Here is a 27,519-nt window from a genome sequence, read left to right on the forward strand (position 1 = left end):
ATGGTTATTGGTTTAAATTTAAGTAGGTCATTCTGGATGGAAGCTTAAATAAATAAATAAATAAATAAATAAATAAATAGATAAATAAATAAATAACAAAAAGAAAAAGAAAGAAAACCCTTTATTCTAAATATGACCTTTAAAGTTGTCCTAAATGCTAAATGCTTTGTCTTTTCTTGCTTTTCTTCTTGAGAAATATGGACAACATGTTTCATGTTTAATCTCTAATAGTTTCAGAAAGTCCCCCTTTTTTCTTTTTCTTTCTTTCTTTCTTTCTTTCTTTTTTCTTTTTTTTCTTTTTTTAAATCTCGCCACTTTGACGCAAAACCACACTCTGACGTATTCTGTTCTGCTCATCTGCTCGTTTTTGCTTCGGGATTATTCCTCCCTCCATCCCTCCCTCCATCCCTCCCCTCTCTCTTCCCATAAGTACCTTCTTAGTAATTCCTACGTATCTCATTAGGAAGTGAGTGCCACTGTCTCTCCTCTCCTCTCCTCCCTCCCCACATTACAGCAACAGCGCCCAGTTTATAGGAACTTCACCCAGGTTCAAAAGAAGGCAAACACCTCGGTCAGTACCGAGGCATCACTTCCTGTGAAGGACATTAGGGTGAGAGAAAGAGTTTTTGGGGAAGACGCGTGCCAAGCGCATTTAGTCCTTTTCTGCTATAAAAGCCGCGCTGTGTCTCCGACCAGAGAGAAAAGAGAAAGCAGAGGAACAAGACACAAGAGGAACAAGTCTCCTTCTCTCTATCTCTCTCTCTCCACTTCTCTCTCTCAGTCTTCCACAGCACACCTTCAGGAAGACACTGACTCTGGGACATTTGTTCTTTTTTTGCGCTTCTGCTCCGTGATGAAGTTGCTGCTCTCAGTTTTGGTGCTTTTTCTTGCACTAAATGAAGTATTTGCGGAGGAAATGGGTCCAAATGAAGACCAGGATTACTGGGGAAATGGCTCCCTGATGCAGGTAAGCGTTAAAAAAGAAAGAAAGAAAGAATGAAAAAGAAATAAGAAATAAGAAAAAATGACTAAAAAAAAAAGAAAAAGAAAAACGGAAACCAATAAAAAGGAGTTAAATGTTACAATAAATTGTGAAGCGTTGCTCAGTATTATAGTTTTAATCTGTATCCACTTGGGCTTAAAACATTTACAGCAAATGTAACCTTACTTATCATGATAATAGAATAAACCACGAGAAACGCAACATGAGCTTAATTAACGCACAGATCGATAAAAGTCAGTTTGCATCTTCTTGAATGGAGTTGTGTCGCTGTCCAGGGGCTGAAACACATCTAACTCTCTATGCATTGCACGTCTCTCATATGACTTTGCACGCTGGAAGACAGCCGAGCACTCTCCAAAGAGCCATGAGAGTGTTATGGGAATAACAGAGGAAGAAAGAGGAGATTTTTTCAATAAGCACTAAACTATAAAACTGTAAGGGTTAATTAACTTATTTCTTTATTTGTTTGTTTATTTATTTATTTTTAAACGCTCACGGTGTGTCTACTGTAAATCCGTACATTGACCATGAAGGCCACTGGAACGGAACTGAAGGGTTGATTATATACAAACACATTGTGTGTGTATGTATGTATGTGTGTATTTATGTATGTATGTATGTATGTATGTATGTATGTATGTATGTATGTATGTATGTATGTATGTATGTATGTATGTATGTATGTATGTATGTATGTATGTATGTATGTATGTATGTATGTATGTATGTGTGTGTGTAATATTATTATTATTATTATTATTATTATTATTATTATTATTATTATTATTTAATTTTTTTTTAAACCAGAATCACCTACTTACTAAACCACAAATCATCCAACAAACCCTGAAAAACCCTGATATCTCTCTCTCTCTCTCTCTCTCTCTCTCTCTCTCTCTCTCTCTCTCTCTCTCTCTCTCTCTCTCTCTCTCTCTCTCTCTCTCTCTCTATATCTATATATATATATATATATATATATATCTCTCTATATATATATATATATATATATATATATGTGTGTGTGTGTGTGTGTGTGTGTGTATATATATGTGTGTATATATATGTGTGTGTGTGTGCGTGTGTGTTACATACATATACACATATAGCACATCATTAATCCGTTATCCTTACAATCTAACACTAATCGAATAACCCTTCCTAGGACGACTTGCTTCAAGCCGATCCCTTCAGAGAGATACTGAGACGGATAACGAGAAAACCTCGGCCACATCAGTTCATCGGTCTGATGGGGAAGCGTTCCTCTGGTAAGATCAGATCACTTCATACTAAATAACCCTCTCTCACACTCGCTTCCTCCATCACTTCAAGCCTTTACAGAGTAAAAATAGATCAAATCCAACAGCGATATAAAAGATGAAATGAGGCTGCTGGAATGACCAGATCTTATCTTTTCTCTTTTTTTTTCTTCTCCTCCCAAAAGCTAACACACAGATTACACGAAAAAGTAAGTAATTCTTTATTTACAGCTTTTCTTTTTCTTTTTTGTAGTATTGTGGTGGTTAAGCCAATGTAATGACGGTGTGTGAAACTCACTGCAATCATTTACATTTATTAGACACAAGTTTTACTACAACCCTACAACCCTCCTCTACAGAGACACACTCAGAAATCAACACACACACCTCTACAGAGACACACACAGAAATCAACACACACACTTCTACAGAGACACACACAGAAATCAACACACACACTTCTACAGAGACACACACAGAAATCAACACACACACTTCTACAGAGACACACACAGAAATCAACACACACACTTCTACAGAGACACACACAGTAATCAACACACACAGCTCTACAGAGACACACTCAGAAATCAACACACACACCTCTACAGAGACACACTCAGAAATCAACACACACACCTCTACAGAGACACACACAGTAATCAACACACACAGCTCTACAGAGACACACTCAGAAATCAACACACACACCTCTACAGAGACACACACAGAAATCAACACACACACCTCTACAGAGACACACACAGAAATCAACACAGACACCTCTACAGAGACACACACAGAAATCAACACACACACACACACCTCTACAGAGACACACACAGAAATCAACACAGACACCTCTACAGAGACACACACAGAAATCAACACACACTCCTCTACAGAGACACACACAGAAATCAACACACACACTTCTACAGAGACACACAGTAATCAACACACACACACCTCTACAGAGACACACACAGAAATCAACACACACACACCTCTACAGAGACACACACAGAAATCAACACATACAGTACACACACCTCTACATACACACACAGAAATCAACACACACACACTTCTACAGAGACACACACAGAAATCAACACACACAACTCTACAGACATACACACCGAAAAACAGAAACACACACACACAGAAACAGTCACACACCCCTACACAGACACATACAAAGAAACTGACACACACACACACCTCTACACAGATACACAAAAAATCCTACACACACACACACACACACACACACACACACACACACACACACACACACACACACCTCTACACGAACAGACACATATAGACACCTCTCACCGGGGGTATTTAAGTGTATTTAAGTCAGAAGCTCTATGTTCTCTTTTCTGTTCTTTTCTTCATCACATATCAATCTTTCATTGAATCGACTGAATCTTCATGTAAACATGAAGTTAAACCTCATCAAACATCTCATCAAACACACTTTATTGTATTTAAATTAATGAGAGGTGTCATTTATTGGACAAAGATAAAAGCTTATGTTTTTTTTTAACTTCTCAGGGCATAAAATTAACTCCTTTGTGGGTCTGATGGGTAAAAGAAGCCAAGAGGAACCTGGTATGTATAGAAGAATATGATATAGTAATTATTCCTGTTATACACAGAACAAATGTACTGTAATATCCTTATAAAGAACAGACATATTTCACTTCACACCTGAGTATCACTCACTAATGACATTTACAAACGAAAAAAAAAGAGTTTAACTGATTTCTTTTATGTCACTGTTAATAATACACAATAGGCACAGATTGAATTTATGTCTTTTTATTTCTAATGAAATCAATACGGAAGTTTTATTTTGCAAGCCACATTTTTTGGAGACTTTTTCATATTGTGGTGTTTACAGTTAACCTTAAAAGCTCATAAGTAAATGCTAATAAATGCTTTATCTCTTTCTCTTAGATTCATACGACTGGAGCTTGATACACAACTACGTTGAAAAACGCTGACCAACGCTGAGCAACAACCTGACCTCCATCACGTCTGCTTCGGACACAGCTCATTTTTTTTTTCCCCAAAAAATGGTGGCTTCACTTCTAGACTCCAATAAAACATTGTTTTCCACCGTGTGATGATGTAGCAGTACCTGTGCCAATTTGTGTACTAAGAAAGGAAGGGACATTTTGATAATACTGTCCAGCCTGTAATATTGTTACTGTCCAAATCTTTAAAAAAAAAAAGAAAAAAAATACTAGTGGACTATTTGCACTGCCAATCTTTGTATAGTGCCTCACAATGTTTGATCACAATCTGACTGTGCTGTAAATACTGGTCATGTTCGTCCTTCTCAGCATTCCATGTCCATTATTGTAGCTGTGGCTTTATGCTCTATTAAATATTAAAATTATTTTCCTTATTGGTGGATATGTAGATTGCAAAACGTTGTGGTTGTAAATGTGGAGCGCGCACCTCCTGCTGGCCAGAGCAAGGTATTACAGAGAGAGAAAAAAAGTTCATTCATGAACAAAATGTCTAAGATATTAAGACTAAAATTTATCTGAAAGTAGGGGTTCAAATCTGGTGTAAAATGAAATATAAGAGCTAATGATATACGAGCTAATGAGCTTTAAAGCTATAGTTTGTTAAAAGACAAACACACAAAATAAAAATACACATATTTCAAAAAGACAAACAAAAAGAGTGATAGATGAGGTGAGAAGTGTCGTGTGAAAAGAATTATATTACACGTGAATTCTTTCTGTAAGGGACACAAACACACACACACACACACACACACACACACACACACACACACACACAGTCACACACACACACACACACACACACACACAGACAGTCTCACACACACACAGTCACACACACACACACAGAGAGCGCAAATTCTGTTAACAAAATGAGAGAGAGAGAGAGAGAGAGAGAGAGAGAGAGAGAGAGAGAGAGAGAGCTTTCCAGTTTTTACAGGTGTGTGCCGTTGAGATCACATGACTCTTTAATTGGCTAACAGTGAACAGGTTTTAACATTAACTGGAGTTAACAGGTAAACTCCATGCAATTAACACAAGTTCCCATAACAAATAAGATGACCGCATATGAACCCCAATTTTTTTTTATTTGGTAATAATCAGAATTTTTCCCTCCTATTACAGCATTAACATGGTCATTTGTGCAGAATCAACACCTACAGTACCAACAATAAAGCTCATTTAGTTACACTATAAATTTCTTGTCATTAAACACAAACACAGGACGGTGTGAAAGAAGAGCAGGCGTCATAATGTAGAGGACAGTAGAATGTTAGAAATGAGAAAAACTGAAGAAAAATAATCAGACAAATCATAAGACAATAAAGATTTGTCTTATGTAACTTTTTGCACATGGTGAAAATGCTGGCTCGTTACCTTGTGCTGAACATTATGAGCATTACTAACTTATAATAAAACACTTTCATAACATTTTGGAGAGCTTGACGTTTAGTCTGAAACCACTGAAGCTTTTCATTTCGAAACGTTCAAGCAGCAAATGTCAGGGTGTTTATTTAACACGGAGAGAAACATGATAAGACCAAGGGGTTATAAACAATAAGGACAAAAGGAAGCTTTGGATTTACTGCTTTAAGATATTCGTACACATTATTAGGCAGCTTGAAGGAGGTCGTTATAACGGGTCAAATAAATAAAAAAAAATAAAAAGGTCAAATAAAAAAAGTGCTTGAAAGGATTATTTAGTAGGGAAAAAAAAGTTGTAAATATAAAAAGGGTTCTTTTGGCTTGAGAAAGAGAGCGCACATGAGTGAGAGAGAGAGAGAGAGAGACAGCATGAGAGAGAAAGAGAGAAAGAGCACAAGAGAGAGAAAGAGAGATCACAAGAGTGAGAGAAAGGGAGAGTACAATAGATCGAAAGATAGAGCATGAGAGAGAGAGAGAGAGAGAGAGAGAGAGAGAGCACGAGTGAGAGAGAGAGCACAAGAAGGAGAAAGAGAGAAAGCACAAGAGAGAGAGAACAAGAAAGAGAAAGCACGACAGAGAGAGCACGAGAGAGAGAGAGCACAAGAAAGAGAGAGAGAGCACGAGAGAGAGAGAGCACAAGAAAGAGAGAGAGAGCACGACAGAGAGAGCACGAGAGAGAGAGCACAAGAAAGAGAAAGAGAGAGAGCACGAGAGAGAGAGAGATAAAGTGAGAGAAAGAGAGAGAGCACGAGAGAGAGAGAGAAAGAGAGAGAGAAAGTGAGAGAAAGAGAGAGCACAAGAGAGAAAAAGAAAGAGAGAGAAAAAAATGAAGTTTACTGTTAAAACCTTTAGAAAGGAGTCTCCAGTGTCTGAACTATCAGAAATACCAAAAAGTGCTGACAGCAAGAGGAATATCTATATAAGAGGAATAAAACACACTGAGAAGTGCTGGGACTGGAAACTAATCAGCAGGAACTCATCGTCATTCCTGACATCATAAAGATGTGAAACGTTCAGTTTTGTTAGAAAAGGCACGCTGGATGAAGAACTGATCGCTTTTATACTCTGGCCTATTATAAGACTTCACTTTGTCTCTATGTTAAGGTATCTGAGGTTATACAGTATCATGTAGGGATTATGTTCGTGACCGAGATCATATTACAGATGTTCTAACATCTGCATGTAATACATGTTATAAATGTAAACAAATGAAAAATCTTCCCTACACGATCTAATCTGTATCGTCTTATTAACTCACTATCCTTATTAAATATCGTAACACATTTCTTCTCCCTCTTTACCATCAGGCCATTTTCTCATCTCGCACTATTTGGCTTGTAGAGCTCTTTTAAGATTTAAGGTGCTTTATGAATAACTTTTATCTTTACTAGAACTTTAAGGGGAAACGCCAACATTTATAAGAGTTACAGTAAGTCACTAGGAGCATCTTTATGAAATCAGGCCCTGGTGTTTATGTGAGAAAGGCTTGATGTGATACAGTAGATTTACAGCTTTATCAGATTACTGGTCTTTATCTGGTGTGTAAATGGACAGCGTTCTGGCCGACGGATCGGTAGCTTTGATCCAGCGAGGCATCCAGTAATGCGGCGTCCATTCTACACGTCCAGGGTAATGCTTCTCAAAGATCTGCCTGAAGAAGAAGCCTTCTTTGGTAGTGGGCGTGTTGTAGGGGAACAACGAGGCCGCGTTCTCCAAGTCAGAGTCGTTCACCTAAAAGAGAAAAACAAATAAACAAAACAAAAAAAACACGGTTGTTAAATGTGCGATATTCTGCTAAAGCGTACCATTTCGTCTGGCTGTCGAGGGGCCTTTTTACACCTGGTCACTTCGTGTGTTTTCTCTGATCCGATAGCTATCTGATTTGTTAAAACTGTCCCATTTACATTAGGCCACATAAACGCGTCTCGGCGAATCGGAGATCGATCCGATCTTTCTACTCCCGCCCAAAATGCTAATATATTTGACCTCATTTCTGGGGTAATTGAAATGGAACATGCTTTGGTGTATGCGGTTGCTACAAAAAACAGCATTTACTGTGTGCTGCAATTTCGCTGGCGGCAGCAGTGCATGTTAAGACCAAACGAGACGCCTGGGTGAAAGATCGGAGCCAGCGCTGGTCGGAAAACATGTTTGTTTCTGGCACGATGCACGACTCTTGAGTCACCTGCGAGTGACGTACTTCCGTTTGGGAGGAGTATAGCGCTGACGTATGTGGCTTGAACAACCACATGCATTTACACCTGTCCAGTTTCATCTGAAACGCATCCCAGACCACATCCTGAAAGGGTTTGAACGATCGGATTTATATCCGTCTCGAAAACGTTTTGGAGGGCGTTTACACCTGGTCTTTTTAACCATCGGGTAGCTATCTGATCACAGAAAACACATGAAGTGACCAGGTGTAAAAAGCCCCAAGAAGATTGAGATCATTCGATAATCTCTGATTAGATGAGTTTCAGGAAGCAACACTGACTTCTGTAGACTGCAGTCAGAGACGTGAAAGTGCTTCACTCTCTCATGGTGAATCATTTTCTCTTTAAGCGCTTTCTTAAACTCTTGTCAGTAAGACACTCCGTAATAGCTTGTGCTTCGGTGACAGTGTGACCTCTGTAATGGTTTGTGACTCGAAAAGGTTTTAGTTACATTTACAAACCTGAAGCGTTTCTAGCTAAGATCCGAGCGCTGATTTTCTAAAACAGTTCCAACAAAACAGTTTTTCAGAATTTAATAAACAAATCAAAAACTACTATTTTCCAGAACAATCGAAATATTTAAAACAAAAAAAATTAAACATGTTTGTGACATTTACATATTTACTATGTTTATATATGTATATTTTTAATACATACATATTTGAATAAGTACTTCACGGGAATTTAAGTTTGTTTATTTTAGATTTTGTGATTTTAGCTGTTTTTAATGATTGTTTTATTTGATTTTTTGTCTTCAATTTTATTTATTTGAGGGCAGAAAAAAAACAGCTACGTATTTCTTTTTACAAATCAGTCAAGAATTTGAGCAGTTGTTGATTTTAAATCTTTCAGTGTGGGGAACAAACGGCAAACGTTAAGAACCCCGACAGTCGAACTGGAAGTAAACAGCAAAACGAGAACAACATAAACCACCAGTTTCTCCTGTACCTTAGACTCGATGTGCTCCTGCAGGCTCGTGTACCAGGATTTCTTCACGGACATCAGACCATCGCTGAAAGCCTCTTTACGTCTCCACAGAATCTCATCTGGGATCAGATTCATTCCTTTGAACGCTTCCCTCAGCAGATGCTTCTCCACGCCGTTCTGTTTCATCAGAGCGGAGTAAAGACACGTGATGTGATGTGATGATGATGTTAAGTAAAAACAATGCACTGATGATGTAGTGATCTAGACATCTTCAGGGAACGCTATAGTTATTCACGTGTAATTTTCTCTCTCACGTTTCTCTCGTCGTGAACTCTACACCACCGTGATCAGAGTGGAAAGACAATATTATTTTCCTCAGGAGCTCTCGGTTGCACTAACTAACTGTTGTAGAAAGGTCTTTATTTACATGTACACTATTTACTGTAGAATGTCACCCAAATAAGGATGAGGTTCCCTTCTGAGCCTGTCAAGGTTTCTCTCATGTCCTCTCAGGGAGTTTTTCCCCTTGCCTTCGGCTTGCTTATTAGGGATAGGGATAGATATATAGTATTTTTAAATTTACATGAATATTTTTTAAGTAATTTTTTTAAGTAATTTTATACTTTAATTGTATATATTTATTATTATTATTATTATTATTATTATTATTATTATTATTTATTTATTTATTTTTCCCTCTCTCTTTTGTTTCCATACCTCTGTGAAGCTGCTTTGAGACAATGGGAATTGTTAAAATCGCTACACAAATAAATTGCATTGACTTGAATTGAGTATTATGGCAATTATGAATTATGAATATTGTGGGGCAAGTCATGGCCTAATGGTTAGAGAGTCTGACTCGTAACCCAAAGGTTGTGGGTTCGAGTCTCAGGCCGGCCACGACTGAGGTGCCCTTGAGCAAGGCACAGAAACTCCCAACTGCTCCCTGGGTGCCGCAGCATAAATGGCTGCCCCACTGCTCTGTGTGTGTGTTCACGGTGTGTGTGTGTGTGTGTGTTCACTGCTGTGTGTGTGCACTTTGGATGGGTCAAATGCAGAGAACCAATTCTGAGTATGGGTCACCGTACTTAGTCGTATGTCACGTCACTCACTGTTTCTCCCCACAAAGAAACCTGTAATAAAGAAAACACTAACCACGGCTTAATGTATGAAGGCATTGATATTAAAAGAGCAATTTAAGACCGCAGATATTATTTTTTAATGCATTAAGCCACGATGGGTTTCTTTTATTTGTCAAATTCAGCTCTATGTGAATATTTGTATTTTACATTTAGCTCGTGGTTCTGATTTGTTTTATGTAGTTTTGGGTCTTTTATGTTGCAACAGGCATCATGACTAGACTCGAGATTCTGGGATCATCTGCTTGCCTGCATACGAATATCCTAACATGAAAATATTGTCTTTTCGCATAATGGTAAATAAATAGCGCTTCATTCTTAATACTGATGCAACCTGTTTTGGTTTAAAAGTTGTGAATGAAGCGGTTATGGCCACTAGAGGCAGCTGCTGCTCTGAATGTGAGCCTTTTGTAGGTTGAAGAAGAGAGAGTGTGAACCTTAGGTGTCCTCATGTCCTCAGGCAGAGAGAGGAAGTAGGCGGTGAACCTGTGGTCCAGGAAAGGAACTCTCAGCTCCAACCTGATGAGACGAGAGACAGAAGACCCAAATAATGGAAGGAGAACATTAAAAAAAATGAAATAAAATAAAATACTACTAATAAAACATAATAATCTCCTCTTAATTTTTTTCTATAAATATATATGGAAAAACGCCATGTTACTGTTTAAAAAGAAGACACCAGGGGGCAGTGTGGAGTAATTAATTATGAATTGGTGTTAGCTTTATACGTGGTAATGATGTCGTTTTTCACACTGGAATGTTGGATGTGTGAAGTTGGGACAAAACATAGACTCCTCTGTGAAATCGGGTCTTTTATTTGCTCTGTCAGAACGTGTAAAGCTACTTTAACTGCATTTACTGGTCTGAGTGGCTGCACTGTTTAGCAACAAGCTACCCGGCTAACATTCTGTGTCTGTATATTAACCTCTCTGAAGCCAATAATGTCACGATCACTTTTAGAAATAAAGTAGAGAAACGTCACACTGTTTACGTGGACGAACTGTTGGCATAAAACGATCACCTCAAAGCGAAATTTCAAGTCAAAGGATTATTTCTGTGGTTTTTTTTCCCAGTTACAGGTGGGAAATAACAAGTGAGTCAAATGACATGTGATGGATCTGTGAGCGTGACTGCTCCGTGTTCTCACCCGTGTGCTGCCGTGGTCCTGTCTGCTCTCAGCCCGTCGAACAGATACAGCTCCTCCAGCAGACGCACGCTTTCCTCCGCTCCGGCTTTAGCCGACGGAGCCTGAACGGAAACGCCACACGGTTACAAAAAGTCAGTCTGATCCACAGGACTCGTCCGTAACAGGCCCGCAATCCCACGCCGAAGTGAACTGTACCTTATGGAAGTAGATGTAGCCCTGCGTCAGTTCGTCAGATCCCTCTCCGGAGAAGATCACCACGCTGTCCGTCTTCTCTCGGATATATTTCGAGATCAGATACATGCCTGGAAACATCAGACATGAAATTTAACATCTTTGTGAATGTTTTGCGTCACTTGTGCCGTATAGTGGCTAAAATAATAAATCTAATATTCTCTGTGAACATCTATAAACTATGACTTTATTTTCTATGGTGAAGGTTAAAATACGCATCAGATACAAAATCAGACATGATGTACGCAGTATAAGCGGCACTGCTCGTCATTAGGAGCGTGAGGAAGACGTCGCAGACTGATGAGCAAAACCTCGTAGACACTCAGAAGGTTAAAGCGAAAAAAAAAACAAGAGAAAGTAATTCTATTAAATGCGATCGATGTCTAATCCCATGTCTAATCTGAATTCCTACACTAACGAGTAGTTAGTCGGACAGACTCTTCACTGTGCAGCTTCAAAGACAAGGTTTAAGGAAATTCTTCTTAGCTCCAAAGGATCCTGATTAAATTCACGTGGTCGGATCAGACGGAAACAGGAATGTGGCTGAGACGCAGTCTAATCAGTTGCGGTCAATGGACAGATTGAATGAGAGACGGTTAATCTTCCTCCTGAACAATGCAGGATGAGGAAAGATCCGGTTTGAGTTACAATCCCTTCAGTTCTGCTCGACTGTGTGACGCTCACGGCACAAATGAGCCTTGGCTTACGCTAAAATTGCATCAGTGGTAATATTGCGACAGAATCGTCCAGGCTTACCAACTGACGCTCGCACTGTGGTAATGTCGTAACACTCCAGGTGGTATATAACGTCCTCCAGAGTGCGGATGCCTTCCTCTGGGGTGAAACTCACCTCGTGGTGATCGCTGCCTATGTGGTCTGCAACCTGTAGTAGCATATTTAAAAAGAATCGTGTAAACACTTAAAAGCTGATACTTATATTCAGATTTGAACTAACAGTTGAACACAAAATTGGAAACTTTTCTGGAGTTTGTCATCTGTTCGGTTGGATTCTACGTGCTTCGATGTTTAACGGTCAACCTGGAACAAAGTCGTCGTGACACGGAAGAAGGAAGCCGTCGTGTTTACGACTGTCACACTGAATGCTTATGAGGATCAGTTAAACACTGGATTTTCCAAAAGATGTGAAATTCACAGACTCATACATTTGCAGGTCTTTCTCAAATAAACGATTTATACTTATTATTTATATGTTTTTTTTAAACATTGCATTTTCACGCTCCTAAACATGACGCTAAACAAAACCGAACTGTGATTGGCTGTTTCACATGTCAGTCAGATGTGACCTATTGTCCGGTCTCTTAAGCTATCCGTTTCTGACATGTTAGTATCATCCCTGTAACATGTTAACGTGCCTTCCGTGCAGCCAAGATGTCCGGACTGTCTTGTGCCCCGATAGAAAAGGTCTGAAGGGGATACTGCAGCTGCTCCTCTTTAGCTAGCTTAACAAGTGTAGCAGCGACGAGGCTGGAGTCCAGACCACCTAGAAACAAGGAGAGTGTCCAAAATGATCCCGGTTGCAGAAAGGAATTGTAGGAGGATGAAAAAAAACAACACTGTAAAGTCTGTTACCTGAGAGTAGGCATCCGATCCTCCTGTGAGCCATGAGGCGCTTCCTCACAGCGTTTTCAAACAGGATCCTGATGTTGCTCTTTACCGTCTCCAGCGTAAAACCTACGAGTTTATGTTATGTTCTGTAAAGCTGCTTTGAGACAATGTCTATTGTAAAAAGCGCTATACAAATAAACTTGAATTGAATTGAGTTATCAGACGAACAGCAAGGTGTAGAAGCGTTCCTAATAAAACGTCCGTCTCCAATGGGTATATATTAAGCGACACTCCATGTCCTGTGATTCATGACCGCCGTCTTGAGTTCTTACCCTTGCCGAGGTTCTCGATATCATCGTAAGCAGCATGTTTGGGCTCTTGTGTGCAGTGGTGGAACTGGTCTAGCTGAATGGACTCCACCTTTCCGTTAAGCTTCAGGTCAAACACCTCGAAGTGGCCTGGAAGGAACGGCGTGATCTTCACCTTAGAGTTCGACATGGAGTCTGCGATCTCAGTCAGACCTAGTGAATGAAGAATGTAAGGAATGTAAATATCTCGGTTATTCTCAGCATATTAGTCAGAAAGATTTACACATTAGGAGGACCAGTAAAGACAGTCACATAACCCAGAACAAGCTCCTTATCAGTACCTTTGGCTTCTGAACACACGGCGAGGAAGCCGTCTTCAGTCAGCATCTTGAATAAAGGTCTGACGCCGTATGTGTCTCTCCCCAGGAAGACCTTCCTGTTGGCGGTGTCCAGCAGCACGAATGCGAACACGCCGTCCAGCAGCGACGCCATCTTCTCAATGCCAAAGCGGTCGTACAGGTGGAGGATGATCTCCCCGTCCACTTTGGTCTGGTACTCGAACTCAAAGTGCTTTTTCAGCTTTAGGAGAAGAACATCAGGCATCAGACACATTACATATATAAAGATCTGAAAACTAACTGTTTCTTACAGATATGTTCAGCAAACTGTTCAGCTTAAGATTCAAGCTGGATAATAGAGGAAGCTTAAACACAGAAGATTTTAATAGAAAGTTCTGGTAACCGTGACGACTACGGGATCTTGTACCGGTTATATGAAAAATAGCTATAGACACAAGCCATATTTGATTTTCCAGGTTTGCTTTCCTACAAACGCAGATCTTGTTGGATCATGAAATTGTTTACAGAACACTCGAATCATGGTGCTGTGCCACTAGAAATATACGTTAAACATTTATACCTGTAGCTGTCATTTTAAGAACCCATTTTAACTGGTGTCTATTAAAGACAGAGTTGAATCAATAAAGGAATCATAATCTCATACACACCCGATGGTGGTTGTAGATTTCGCCGTTATAACAGAGCCAGAGGTAAGGGAAATGCTTAATGCGTAGCGGCTGCATCCCGTACAGCTGGTCCACAATGGCCAAACGGTGGAAGCCAAAGCAGCAGTTGGTGAAACCGTTGACATTTTCCAAACGGAAAGCATCCGGACCCCTGTGTGCGATCTTCTTGGCACTTTTGCTCTGAGTTAACAGGCACTCATCACTGCCAAACAAGGCCCATATACCACACATGCTGTTTCTGTAGAGAGGAAATGATGTCATATTGTATATCATTAAATATCATTTATTTAAAGTCTTTAATCTGGAAGATCTCATGGCTTATCATTTTAATGTGATGTCACGAGTAGTCCCAACAGGCCCTGTATCACATGACTCAATCCATATTGTGCACAGTACTGTGTAAAGAAACTTATTAATAATAATAATAACAATAATAATAATAACAATAATAATAATAATAATATATTACTATATTAATTTTAGTAGTAGTATTATTATTATTATAAAAGAAACTGAAAGGAAAAGATGAATGACTCCTTACAAACTCGATTCTTTTCCATACCAACAAGAGAAATCCATTGAGTCATTTTACTGATTCGATACATTTGATCAAAACCCCATAAAACAAGAGATATTTTTGATACGTTTAATGTACCACGCAAGTTATCCCAAAGCATGTCAGAAAAATCATAACACAAGGTTTTTTTATTTTATTCATCCTATTTTTATATTCCAATTCTAATGAATCTACAGTATGTCATGCAGCCTGTTTTAGATCATATATTATATTTACCATTCACAATACACTTTTAATCTCTACCAGAACATATTATACATTGTTATTATTATGTTACATAAAAAATAATAATATCATGCAGGAAATTTTAAAAATAATAACAGTTTAAGAATAAGAGTCGATTCGTTTTTTTGTCGTTTGAATCAATGGTTCAAGGAGTCGTTCAAATGAATCGATTCGGTCTAGAAGTGAAAAAGCCGGAAGCAGCGCACTGGCATACATTCAATCATTCATTCATTCATTTATTTATTTATAATTGTACAAACACTTTCAGGAGGAAAATAATCAGCAATTATATGTTAAATAAAAATAAATAAATGCAATTCATTTATTTAGTTAAGTGAACAGATTTGAGGCGTGAGATATTTACATTATTTATATTTAGATGGGTGATGTCGCCGCTCGCGCACGTTTATAATTAAGAGTGACAGCTTGATCAACTGAATCGCTCGCGCACGTTTTCTTCCTTTTTAAAAGGGTTCTGGAAAAAGAAACTAACCAAAACAGAAGAGAAATTGACCTCCTAAAGGCTCAAAAGTTTAACGTTTAACGCTTTTTCAAATAACTATAAGGCTGCATACTTTTTGTTTTACCTTGGATGAGATAGAGATGATGCTGCACTACGGTAGCCTGAAGCGTACACAACAGTTGCAGAAACGCGAATGATGAAATTCAACCGTGGATTACATAGCACGCGATGGACCAGTGGGCGGGGCGATGTCAATGGGCGGGACGATGACAGTGGGCGGGGCGATTTTATTTCACTGCAAGTTGCATACTGTACATAACTTTGTACGTGACAAATAATATCAGTATGGGATTGTTATTATGGGAACAATTTTTGTTTTTTAAACAGCAAATAGCTTTTCTTTATTTTGTGACTAAGTATTTCTACCTGAAAAATGTAAAATCTTTGTCTTGATTAAAGTACTTTATAACTCTCTCTCTCTCTCTCTCTCTCTCTCTCTCTATATATATATATATATATATATATATATATGTATATATATATATATATATATATATATATATATATATATATATGTGTGTGTGTGTGTGTGTGTGTGTGTGTGTGTGTGTGTGTGAGAGAGGGGGGGGGGTGAGAGAGAGTGAGATAGAGAGAGAACAAGTTTTCACGATCACATCAGTGAAATTCTGGTTATATACAAACAGTTCCCTGTGTATTATACACAAGCATCATGTTGTCTGTAAATACAAGATGTGACTGTTGTGGATCTTCGCCCACGTGATTTTTAAGTTACGTGACATACGGTTAAGTACAGTACGGTGACCCATACTCAGAATTCATTCTCTGCATTTAACCCATCCAAAGTGCACACACACACAGCAGTGAACCCACACCTGGAGCAGTGGGCAGCCATTTATGCTGGGAGGGGGGGGGGGGTCCATTGCCTTGCTCAAGGGCACCTCAGTCGTGGTATTGCCGGCCTGAGACTCGTCAAACTCTCTAACCATTAGGCCAAGACTTCCACTAAAATGTGATGTATTTAAAACCAGGACTAAACAAATAAATCCATAAAGAAATAGAAAGAAGAATGTCACTTTTTTGTTGAAAAATGTCTGCAAATGAACTAATATAAATGCAAACATTCATTGGATGTCTGTACTTTATACAATAATTTTGCTTTTTATTATAAATAAATGTACATTCCTTACAAATCAATTCATTAAATTAGCTACTCAAACATCAAGCTAGCTGACAATCATAATCATCAGTGTAAAAAAGAGATTATTTACTCAAAATAAACAGGACCACAGCTTTCCTTCCCTGTGGCCTGAAGAGGATAAAGTGGAACTAAACTGAAGCCCAAGCAGTCATGGCATTTGATCCAGAAAATGACAATATTTTACTAAACACATACTTGAAATAAAGGTGATTCAAGCTATGGTGATGTTAGTTATGTTAGTGCAAAAAAAATAATCCTGGCAAAAAAAATCCAAGATCAAAAAAACTATTATAAAAATGTACACGATATTAATTAAAAACCTCAGAAATTCCTTCTGTTGTCGGTATTAGGCATGTGTCGATAATCATTTGCATGATATAGAAATATTTAACTTAAAACGCAAAACAAACACAGGGTCAAAACATCTTCACTACAGGAGATAAGACTTAACCCCAAGATTGTATTGGATTTTGAATCTATTTTGTAAAGATTACAGAAGATCCGACGTTTGATATTTGTTGCTATGGCGATATAAGTTGTACAGGTGGGTGGAGTCAGACCTGATGTAGCTCCTCCTACCTTTAAGGAGGGGATGTAAATAATCGATCTCTCGATTCTTTTCTTGTAATTTGAGAATGCATGGTTCAAGGAGTCGTTCAAACGAATCGATTCGGTCGATAGTTGTGACTGTGAAATGTTAAACAAGGAGCACAAAATGAAATAATAATAATAATAATAATAATTATAAGGGGCGGAGTCAGACCTGATTTAGCTTCTTGGACCTACACAGAGTTGAGCGTTTCAGGTATTTCAAGTTTAACGTTGGGCTCGTGTTGTACAACCCTATGTTTTAGTCATTGCTATAGAAACAATAATGTGTTTGAACAAATGCATTAATACATAAAACCTGCAGCCGCGTTTCTGAAAAATTTTACATGAATATGTGATATCGACACATGCCGATTTGTGAGCATGCTACTGTGTTCTTGAGAGTGAAAACAGCAATGTTTCCAGGAGAGGCACTTTAAACAAAAGTCCTTTAAAAAAAAAAAAACACACAAATTCATTATAAAACTAGCTGCCATCTAACGGTGTGCTAAAATAGTGCTCGGCTGTGATCGGCGTTCACGAGCACCGCTCTAATATTGCTGTCGGACGCGAGCGGGCGTCTCGGACCTTTTATTTTTCTTTTTTTTTTTTTTTTGGTGAGAACGGCGTGAGATAGACGCTACGGTGATTTCCGTGATCACGGTTTTGGCTGTGCGGGGAAGAAATCATCGGTCCTGAACACGGAGGGAATCTCCTGGTGCTGCTGCGGTGCTCGTTTGGGGCTGGAAGGTTTCTGAAAGAAAAAAAAAAAAAAAAAAAAAGCAGGATGAAAATCACAGCCACTGTTTATAAAAAAAAAAAGACATCTACAATGAACTCTGGAGAAACTGGAAACTCTTGGCACGGAGACTGGGTGTGACTCCACCACAAAAAACAAAGACACCGTACAAGATGTGCAAAGAGATAAAGAAGACATGCTGATTGGATTACACAAGACTGAAAGAGGAAGTGAACAGTCCTGTTTTTATACCAGAACCAGAAGCACCGGAGAGCAAACGAGTTTATCTAATTACCTAAAAAAATAAATAAGATGTATATATAAGGAGGCGTGTCATGATCGGAAATGTGAATAGTCTCTGAAAGAGGACAGACAGCTAAAGGACTCACGGTTGTGCTGCTCTAAAGTAAAATTCATACATTTTTTAAAATATTTTCAAGCGAGATAACTAAATCTTGTGCAACATAAAATTACACCTTTGGTCAAGTGTTATTTCAGCTCTTATAAATGCCTTAATTAATGTTGTATAATTAGTAAGCTGCTAATCATACGATATACGTAGATGGCTACCGCTACCAGTGCGAATGGTGGTCTAACTTCCTGATATATAAATGAATTAATAAATTATAAAAATATATATAAAATGACTGTTGTGAACCGAATGTTATTTTTGTGTTACCAAGTTACTTTTAGCACTCTGAAGTTAATGATGTGTTTCATTCCACCTCATATCACAACAGTTTGTCATTACATTCAATTGTGGGACAAAAAACCCAAGGAAAAACCCAAAAGCACAAAATCCTTAGTCCACAGGATGGCGTCCTGACACTAGAGACTCCTTCCAGCAACATAAATAAAAAAATAAATAAAAAAATAATAATTAAAAAAAAGCAAAAAGAAAACAAAGAACGGTTGTGTTTTTCTAAGATCTGGCAACCTAATAACTTGAGTATAGGTGTAGGTTTAACTCAGACTTATGCACCCATTAGCTAGATTTGTAATCAAAATGAGATAAACATCTTAGATGCGGATCTGTTTACACGGACAGCTTTCCTTCTGACTGCTGTATCAAGTCAAGTCAAGTCGCTTTTATTGTCATTACAACCATATATAGCTGTTGCAGTACACAGTGAAATGAGACAACGTTTCTCCAGGATCAGGGTGCTACATAAAACAAAGACAGGGCTAAGGACATGTAAGTAGTCTTAGCCACATAAAGTGAAACTGTGCAACCTGGTGCAAACAGTGCAGGACAAGACAAACAAGACAGTGCAGGACAAAAGACAGTGCACGAACAAAAAACAGTGCAGACAAAGTTACAAGACAATACAAGAAGTACAAAAAATGCAATACACAAAAGACAATAAACAGTAACAGAAACAGCGCCGACCGACTGGTGTAAATATTGAATGTTCAAACAATATTTGGTGCAGTAACATTAGAATGAACACAGTTTCTTAGCAGCAGGTCCTTTGGATAATATATAGAGTTGTGCAAAAAACAGCAAATGACTGAAATATTGTATAGTATGTGCGTAATGGCTGAGATATTGTACAATATGTGCAAAAACAGCTGAAATGTTAGACAGTATGTGCAAAAACAGCAGAAAAGTGTGCAAAACAGTGTGTGCGTTTTGTGAGGGTCTACGCAGTCCATACAGATGATGTGTGTGTATGTTGTGCTCAGTATACTACAGTTCAGTTATTGAGAAGTCATCATTGAGCCACATAAATGATTGGGTGGGGGGTGGGGGGGGTGGAGATCAGATAGGGAATTAACATTTATCGCATTAACACAAACATCATGTTTTGTTAAAAAGTAAATATTTATTACGACATGTGTATTAATCTGTTATGTTTGTGTAGCTGCGTTGTTGCATGCTGTTGTAGGGGGAAACCTTGTAGCTTTACCGCCACCTATAGGTGGGTAACTGTTACTCAACAACACACAACCAATGGAAATGTCCAGCTTTCAAACGGCTTACAATTATAATCTAAACAATGTCTTTTTGTACAAAATTAGCAGTTATTTCAAAGAATAATAATAAGAATGGAAAAGAAAGCAAGAAACAGAAACAGAGCCCCGTTCACACTGCAGGTAAAAGTGGCCCAAATCTGATTTTTTTTGGGGTCAAGTGACCAGGTCAGACTTCTTCAGGAGTAGTGTGAACACTTAAATCTAGCCCAGATCTGATTTTTTCAAACCACATTCAGACCATTTCCATATGTGGACCCAAATCTGATTTTTTTCCAATGTGGCTGCAGTGTGAACAACCAAGGCGGATTTGATGCGACTTTTACGTCAATCTATATCGACATCCGTCACAATTATGCGCCGGCGAGTACGCACACAAACGTGACTATGCCTACTAAATGGATCAAATAATCAAAAGATGCCCTTGACATCCGAAAATTTTCAAAACACTGCGTCTCTGTGCTGCCACAAACACAAACAGTAGTGGCCTAATGGTTAGAGAGTCTGATTCGTAACCCAAAGGTTGTGGGTTCGAGTCTCGGGCCGGCCACGACTAAGGTGCCCTTGAGCAAGGCACCAAACCCCCCAACTGCTCCCCAGGCGCCGCAGCATAAATGGCTGCCCACTGCTCCGGGTGCGTGTTCGCGGTGTGTGTGTGTTCACTGCTGTGTGTGTGTGTGTGTGTGCACTTTGGATGGGTTAAATGCAGAGAACAAATTCTGAGTATGGGTCACCGTACTTAGCCATATGTCACGTCACTCACTCACATTTAGAAAGAAAAGCGAAAATGCTTACTTCCTCCATAATCTCGCCTGCTGCGTGTGACGTCATTGGTATTGTTGTGGCCCCAGGAAACTTTTTTTCAACTCCCATGAGCTTTAATTATGTTGGATCAGGAAACCCTTCAGTCTTTAATGTTAATGTTCTAGTGACTGACATGAATGTTTACAGGATGTCCAAGTTTTTTAACGTTACTTACATTTAAAAATCCAGAGACGTTCATCGTTCGGAAAATCTTTTTGAAAGCACCAGGTAGCGTCCGAGCTTCACCTTCAGCCTCGACGACTTGCTCCTCCATGACACTCACGTTGGCAGCGACCATCTTCACAAAAGCCTTGAGATACAAAATACACACGTGTGAGCCACGTCGTAGGATATCGGCTGACCTTGTTGGATATTTTGTTATTTAACATATGACTACCTCTAGCTTGTCAATTTTCCTGTAAATCTGTCTCATGTCCTCAGCTTTTTTATGAATCTGAGGCAGGCTGTTGTTCACGATCTGAGAGGTGTCGTTGCGAATCTGTAAAAAAAAAAAAAAAAAAAAAAAAATATTATTCATGACTTATGTCACGCTTCGCTGTAACGATTGTTATATTATTATGACTTAACTCTTTAACTCACCATGTCCAGCATCCCCACAAACTCGTCTACTCGAATAAGCATATCTTCCAGACTCTTCTCCAGACATGAGATCTGTGATGGATACAAAAACAGACAAATCATAAATACACTAGAGAGTGCAAGTAAAAGCTCCGGTGTTCTTCCCAGTCATGTGTTTTGATTGCCTGGAAACTAATACGACTAATGTCACAAACAATACGGTACTTTGATATTTAGATGAACTAGGAATATACCTTATTATTACTACTACCACCATAATCATACTCATAATAATCATCATCATACTACCACTATTACATACTTCTCCATATATACCACTGTTACTTCTATTCTATACTACTGTTCGTATATATAGTACCACAACAATGACACCATTGTACTATTACGTAGAACCCCGAAACCATTAAAGATCCCACTACAGCCTTTTATCACCCCACCTTTACAATCACAGTACTTCACCGGATCACTATATCAACTTTACTACACTAGCCTAACCATCACTAGTACACCGGTACAACCATACCACGACACTGCTATGTAACACAACTACCATAACAATATTACTGCCAGACTCTACCACCACTATCATAACACACCAAACACATCATACATCACTATTACCATAAGTCTATGTAATAAAACTACCATAACACACCTACGTCACGACTACACTAATACTATTACAACAACACCACTACTAATAACGAGTACTGTGGTAGTATGAGGTCTGTGACGAAGCCTATAGAACATGAACATTTCCGTCCAGCTTTTGACAGCCGGTCTTAACCAGAGTGACTTACGTTATCTCATGTTTATACAGCTGAGCAATTGAGGGTTAAGGGCCTTGCTCAGGGGCCCAACAGTGGCAGCTTGATGGACCTGGGATAGAACAAGTCAAGAAGCTTTTATTGTCATTTCAAGCATATACTGTATAGCTGATGCAGTACACAGTGAAACGAGACAATGATTCTCCAGGATCAGGGTGCTACATAAAACAAAGACAGAGCTATAAGGACTTTGTAAGTTAGTCCTAGATACTAAAGTTCAACTGTACAACCCGGTGTAAATAGTGTGGGACAAAACAAAACAAGACAAAAATATGTGATACGAGACATCACACAAAAGACAATAAACAAGAACAGCACCGATCAGCGTACGTACTGTACGAACACATGGATGTGTCCTCCCCACTTTCCATCCCCTTCAGACAGTCCCTTTTGCCCTGGCTTTAAGGTGTTGGACTACTAACCAGAAAGTCATGGGTTCGAATCCCAGGTGCACCAAGCTGCCACTGCTGGGCCCCTGAGCAAGGCCCTTAACCCTCAACTGCTCAGTTGTATAAATTCAAATAAATGTTAAGTCACTCTGTATAAGACAGTCTGCTAAATGCCATAAACGTAACTGTGATGTAAAACTCACAACCTTCTGACACCTTTAACCACTAGGTATCATTACACTACACGTGGTGACATTAGAGTCTGATGATGAACAATGATGTAATGATGAATCCTGGCACTTCTCACCTCCTCTCCTGCGTCTGCTCGGATATAAGAGGAGTAACTGAGTGCAGTCTGTCTCAGGATCTCATCCTCCTCTTCGTCCTCCTCCTCCTCCTCTTCCTCATGACTCCGTGCAGCAGCACCATCCAGACTGGGACTTTCTGACACATTACCGGCGAAACTGGGGCTGTGGGAGACGTTTCCGTTGCTCAGGCCTTCGCTCAGCATGGACACAGTGCTGGTGCTTTGGGACACGATCCCGCTGTCTCTGCTCACCTCTTCACTCGACTCCTCCAGCGGAGACAACACCGGCGCTCGGCCTAACCGATGCTCCATATCCGCATGCACAGATTTCCCTGTATGCCTGTGGAACGCAGTTAAATCTCCTTTAGGCTAAAGATGTTATTTCCGCATTCATCATGTGACCGACTCCGACCGACTCGTACGGATCGTCGTGAGGCTCAAAAAGGCGCAAACACGTTCGTTTGTTTGTTTTGGTTTTGTATTTCTGTGTCAAATCGACGTTCTGTGTCAAAATGGACACGGAAGCCACAAAATAACCAAACTACTGGTTGTTTATTTATTAAATAACATGCATCACTTACATATACATCAGTGTTCAGTCCCTGCGGATTAATAGACTGGTCAGAACATGATGCTACCACCACCATGCGCTATATATACACTTGTATGTATATGTGTGTATATATATATATATAGCATTGTATAAATATTTGGTCTCAAGAAAAACTCTGCGTCGAAATGGACAGAGAATATATATTCACACACACACACACACACACACACACACACACACACACACACACACACACACACACACACACACACACACACACATATATCAGTGTTCAGACACTGCTGATTAATAGACTGCCCAGAGCATGATGCTACCACCACCATGCTTCACTTTAAACAAGGTAAAAAGCTGCACAATGTAGAGATGTTTAATCTGTAACTAGATGATGTGCTTGGAAAAAGTTCTTTTTGCTATCAGTACCTACCTTGTTTCACCATAATCACCCTATGTTGATTATATATATTATTTGGTCTCAAGAAAAAACATTTACATTTACGGCATTTAGCAGACACCCTTATCCGGAATGACTTACAACTGAGCAACTGAGGGTTAAGGGCCTTGCTCAGGGGGCCAGCAGTGGCAGCTTGGTGGACCTGGGGTTCGAACCCATGACCTTCCGATCAGTAGCCCAACACCTTAACCCCTGAGATACAACATCTATTTTACATAACCGGCGCTTGTCCGTATCAGTTCTATATGTTTGCTGTTTTACATATTAAAGTCAGGGATACGCAAGATACAAAGCTCATCTTGAAGAATAAAATATTCTATTTTTCTCCAAAAAAATAAGGAAGGGTTAATCAACAAGATAAACACAAATGCCCACAAAGAAATCATTATAAAATCAAGATTTTTATTTAAACTTAAAACTGTTGTACAGAGGGGAAAAAACAAACAAGAAAATGAAAAAAAGAGAAAGAAAACAAAAAAAAAACAAAACACCAAGACAACGTTTAAATTTCAGAATTTCTGCAGAATAAATATACATTTACTCAGATGTGAGGTGGTTCCTGTGTGATGATGAACTCCAGTTACGACCAGCAGATGGTGACACGGATACGTACGTGAACCTGAAACAAACTATGGAATATTCAGTGGCTGGATTTCTACTGGATGAAGGAGTTCAGTTATACAGAGTCAAGTTTTTCAAAGGCACACAGGATCATGAATGGTAACATACGTGCATACATGCTGACAACACAAGCAAAGCCTCGATGTACTCATCTAAAAAACCCAGAGACACACATGACACCCGAACACACTGTTCTTTAACTAAAGGGGTGGAAAATAAACTCAACACTGATATTATTGCTCCCAGATCCATTGGTGATAAAAGTGCACGTTAAAAGACTCCACCATGAAAAAACGAAAACAAAACGAGCAAGTCAGGTGCGGATTTGTTGGTCGATGCTGTGTTTTTATTAATCCTGTGAGAATTTAGCAGTTGGGTTTCACACCGATGTCACATTCATGATGTCATTATAATGAGAAACAACATAAAAATACAAAGAATGTTAGCACAAATGCTACCTTGGACTCCCAGAATGCAATGAGACGAGCCTGACGGCGGTATCGGCATGAAAGCTGATGTGTTTAAACAGAGCTTAGAAATGAGGAAGTAAGTAAGCCAGACAGGGTAAAAGATTAAAGCGCCGCCGCAACATTGTCTTAGGTAGAGTGAACAACAGAACAACAGGTCAATCAAAGAAGTTCATCTTGGACACCAGCGAATATCACTGACTAATTATAATGATGAATATGCCTTTGGTTCAGGGAGGACTTTTCCTTTTAGCACCTGCATGTGATAGCTAAACAAGCTGAGAGAATGGACAACAGAGACTTTACACAGCTATGTCATGAGCCCGATTTTACAATTCATTAGGAGCTGAGCGACAAAAATGTGTGTCGGTTAGTCAGAAAACATAAACGCCATGTCACATGAGGGTTCAGGAACAAAAGAGGTTAAAATAGAGGACTGTTTTTTTTTTTTTTTGGTCACTTCATAATACAGTTAGAGACTGTGAGCGCACGTATCCGAGCATACTGTAAGAAAAAGCAAAACGTCGCCGTTTCATCCTAAGATGCGTTAAGGAGAATGTTTAAAAAGAAATTGCTGATGCATGACATTACAGTGGTTTATGAAATTACAGTGTATTCTCTTATGTTACCTGGAGCACACACAGGCTGCTGGAATGAAGGAGTTATAAATCCACAGAACAGAGTAGTTTAATGCTTCGCTAAAATGGTGAAACATCTTGCGATAATAACTTGTTTATTACTCCCAGAATTCCAGTGGACTGCTTGTAGTAATGGAAAATGTTTTATATACTTTACGGTATGTACGAAACCAGAACCCTTAAAGAGGTCTGAACCTTATAGAGGAGACATTTAGCAGAAAAAAGATGATATTTCTATATGAATATAAATCTTGATCTAAGTGACATTCATGGTAAATTAGTATGTAATCAGTGGCTCTGGACAAACTACTAAAAAGAAAAGAGAAAACAAAGATAAAAAAAAAAAGAGAGACATGTACCAGACTATTCCCTATGCATCACCCTGACAGATAAGATAAGACACATCATTTAAGAACAAGTAAAAATTCAAGATGTTAAATTACATTGTACAAAAGGCTTTAAGAAAGCAGTGAAGTCGTTCCATGTCAAGTCTGTAGCCCCAGGCTGAGAAGTCTCTGATGGCGATTATATGACGCAGCACTCCTCTCTCGGTGTGTTTGTGTGTTATAGAGTGATGACCATGCCGTCCTCCTCTACGCCGCCGCTGGGAAGTGACAGGCTGTGCCGAGGGTCCGTTCTCAGGCTGCTGAGGATTTTGTGCAGGCTGCCGTTGCTTTCCCTGGCATTGTTGTAAGTCGTATGATGGAGATTCAGGTCTCTGTGAAGCCTGTAGCTCAGGCTGTTATGGCCTGTTCCGTTGAGGCTGGCGTTCGAATGGAAGGAAGCCGTGGACACGACCGAGAGCGGTCGGCTTTGGGGTTTGGGAGGCGAGGCGGAGGTCAATTGAGTGGTCCGGGATGTGAGTGACGCCAGAGAGGCATTTGAATGACGAGTCTGGCGACCGATGCTGTTCTCAATGACAATGTCCGACTCCTCGTCGCTGTCCAAGTCGTCGTGGGCGTAGCTGGAGCTCACAGCGGGCATGGAGGAGGGCAGGGACTGTGTGCTGTTGATGCCTGAGCTGCTGCTGCTATCTGAAGACTGACCAGAACTTCCTGATGCACGACTGGCTCGCACAACATTGTTACGTTGATTAGCCGGCTTCACCGTGACGATCAAGTTGTGGCTGTTGGCGATCATCATGTCGGTCACCTGGTCCAGAGTCTTGCCCGTCACCTCTATTCCGTTGACCTCGAGAACTTCATCGTTGACGGCAAGCAGACCGGTTCCTTCAGCCAGGCCACCAGGGACCAAGCGTGAGATAAAGATACCTGGCACCTTCTCCAGGCCGTGTGATGTGACGCGTACGCTGGTGCCATCTCGGATGTAGAAACCGAGCGGTTTGTGTGAGCCGTGACGGTACAGCCTGACACGCCGGTGTGACTCGGGCACGATGTCCACGTCGATGATGGACGACACGGGCCGGAAGTCCTGAGGAAGGCCGATGCGGATGTGCGGACGCTTCCTGTTCAGATCGTTGCGCAGGGCCACGACGGGCTTTTTCTTTCGGGTCAGCGTGTTGGTCCCAAAGGTGCTGTAGTCAATTTCCTCTGTGAAAGAAATAAAAAGAAGATGGTGAGGATTTTAGCATTGTTTTTAATCTGACTTTTAAATAAGAGCCGGTTTTTATAGAAGACGAGAGAAGCTCATCTACCATGAACACGCTAGTACAAATATGTAACAAAGTCATGTAAAGTACGGAAGCGTATTGCATTCACTCGAGGAAAAAAAATCTACTCTGTTTTTCTGAATTAACGACTCAATTATCC

At 39.6% G+C, this 27,519-nt stretch overlaps 4 protein-coding genes across 5 annotated transcripts in view; 1 reads left to right on the plus strand and 3 right to left on the minus strand.

The window, feature by feature from the left end:
• The first annotated feature begins 442 nt into the window (after positions 1 to 442).
• On the plus strand, positions 443 to 5,034 carry tac1 (tachykinin precursor 1). Its single transcript, XM_027171531.2, has 5 exons — positions 443 to 967; positions 2,166 to 2,268; positions 2,445 to 2,468; positions 3,823 to 3,879; positions 4,228 to 5,034. The coding sequence occupies exons 1-5, from the start codon at positions 854 to 856 to the stop codon at positions 4,272 to 4,274; spliced, it is 345 nt and encodes a 114-aa protein (XP_027027332.1). The 5' UTR covers positions 443 to 853; the 3' UTR covers positions 4,275 to 5,034.
• A 1,442-nt stretch (positions 5,035 to 6,476) lies between these two features.
• On the minus strand, positions 6,477 to 15,934 carry asns (asparagine synthetase). Of its 2 annotated transcripts, none has more exons than XM_047816776.1 (12): positions 15,665 to 15,934; positions 14,270 to 14,525; positions 13,605 to 13,842; positions 13,288 to 13,476; positions 12,980 to 13,081; positions 12,763 to 12,890; positions 12,146 to 12,272; positions 11,354 to 11,460; positions 11,159 to 11,259; positions 10,449 to 10,530; positions 8,894 to 9,049; positions 6,477 to 7,463 (listed from the first exon to the last, which is right to left on the minus strand). In XM_047816776.1, the coding sequence occupies exons 2-12, from the start codon at positions 14,516 to 14,518 to the stop codon at positions 7,254 to 7,256; spliced, it is 1,689 nt and encodes a 562-aa protein (XP_047672732.1). In that variant the 5' UTR covers positions 14,519 to 14,525; positions 15,665 to 15,934; the 3' UTR covers positions 6,477 to 7,253. The 2 variants fall into 2 exon arrangements, with proteins under 2 accessions (XP_047672732.1, XP_027027363.2); XM_027171562.2 differs by having other exon boundaries at positions 15,677 to 15,933.
• Positions 15,935 to 16,702: 768 nt separating this feature from the next.
• bloc1s4 (biogenesis of lysosomal organelles complex-1, subunit 4, cappuccino) lies at positions 16,703 to 23,441 on the minus strand. The gene is made up of 5 exons (XM_027171514.2): positions 23,000 to 23,441; positions 21,477 to 21,548; positions 21,274 to 21,375; positions 21,052 to 21,186; positions 16,703 to 18,113 (listed from the first exon to the last, which is right to left on the minus strand). The coding sequence occupies exons 1-5, from the start codon at positions 23,309 to 23,311 to the stop codon at positions 18,018 to 18,020; spliced, it is 717 nt and encodes a 238-aa protein (XP_027027315.1). The 5' UTR covers positions 23,312 to 23,441; the 3' UTR covers positions 16,703 to 18,017.
• A 965-nt stretch (positions 23,442 to 24,406) lies between these two features.
• Positions 24,407 to 27,519, minus strand: part of pard6gb (par-6 family cell polarity regulator gamma b) — a 37,466-nt gene continuing 34,353 nt past the window's right edge. Inside the window, exon 3 of the mRNA XM_027171527.2 lies at positions 24,407 to 27,300. Within this exon, the coding sequence (XP_027027328.1) occupies positions 26,315 to 27,300 (986 nt within the window). The 3' untranslated portion in view covers positions 24,407 to 26,314. The remainder of the gene's footprint in view (positions 27,301 to 27,519) is intronic.

The sequence above is a fragment of the Tachysurus fulvidraco genome, chromosome 7 (genome assembly GCF_022655615.1).
Source record: "Tachysurus fulvidraco isolate hzauxx_2018 chromosome 7, HZAU_PFXX_2.0, whole genome shotgun sequence".
In the NCBI taxonomy this organism is placed as follows: Eukaryota; Metazoa; Chordata; class Actinopteri; order Siluriformes; family Bagridae; genus Tachysurus; species Tachysurus fulvidraco.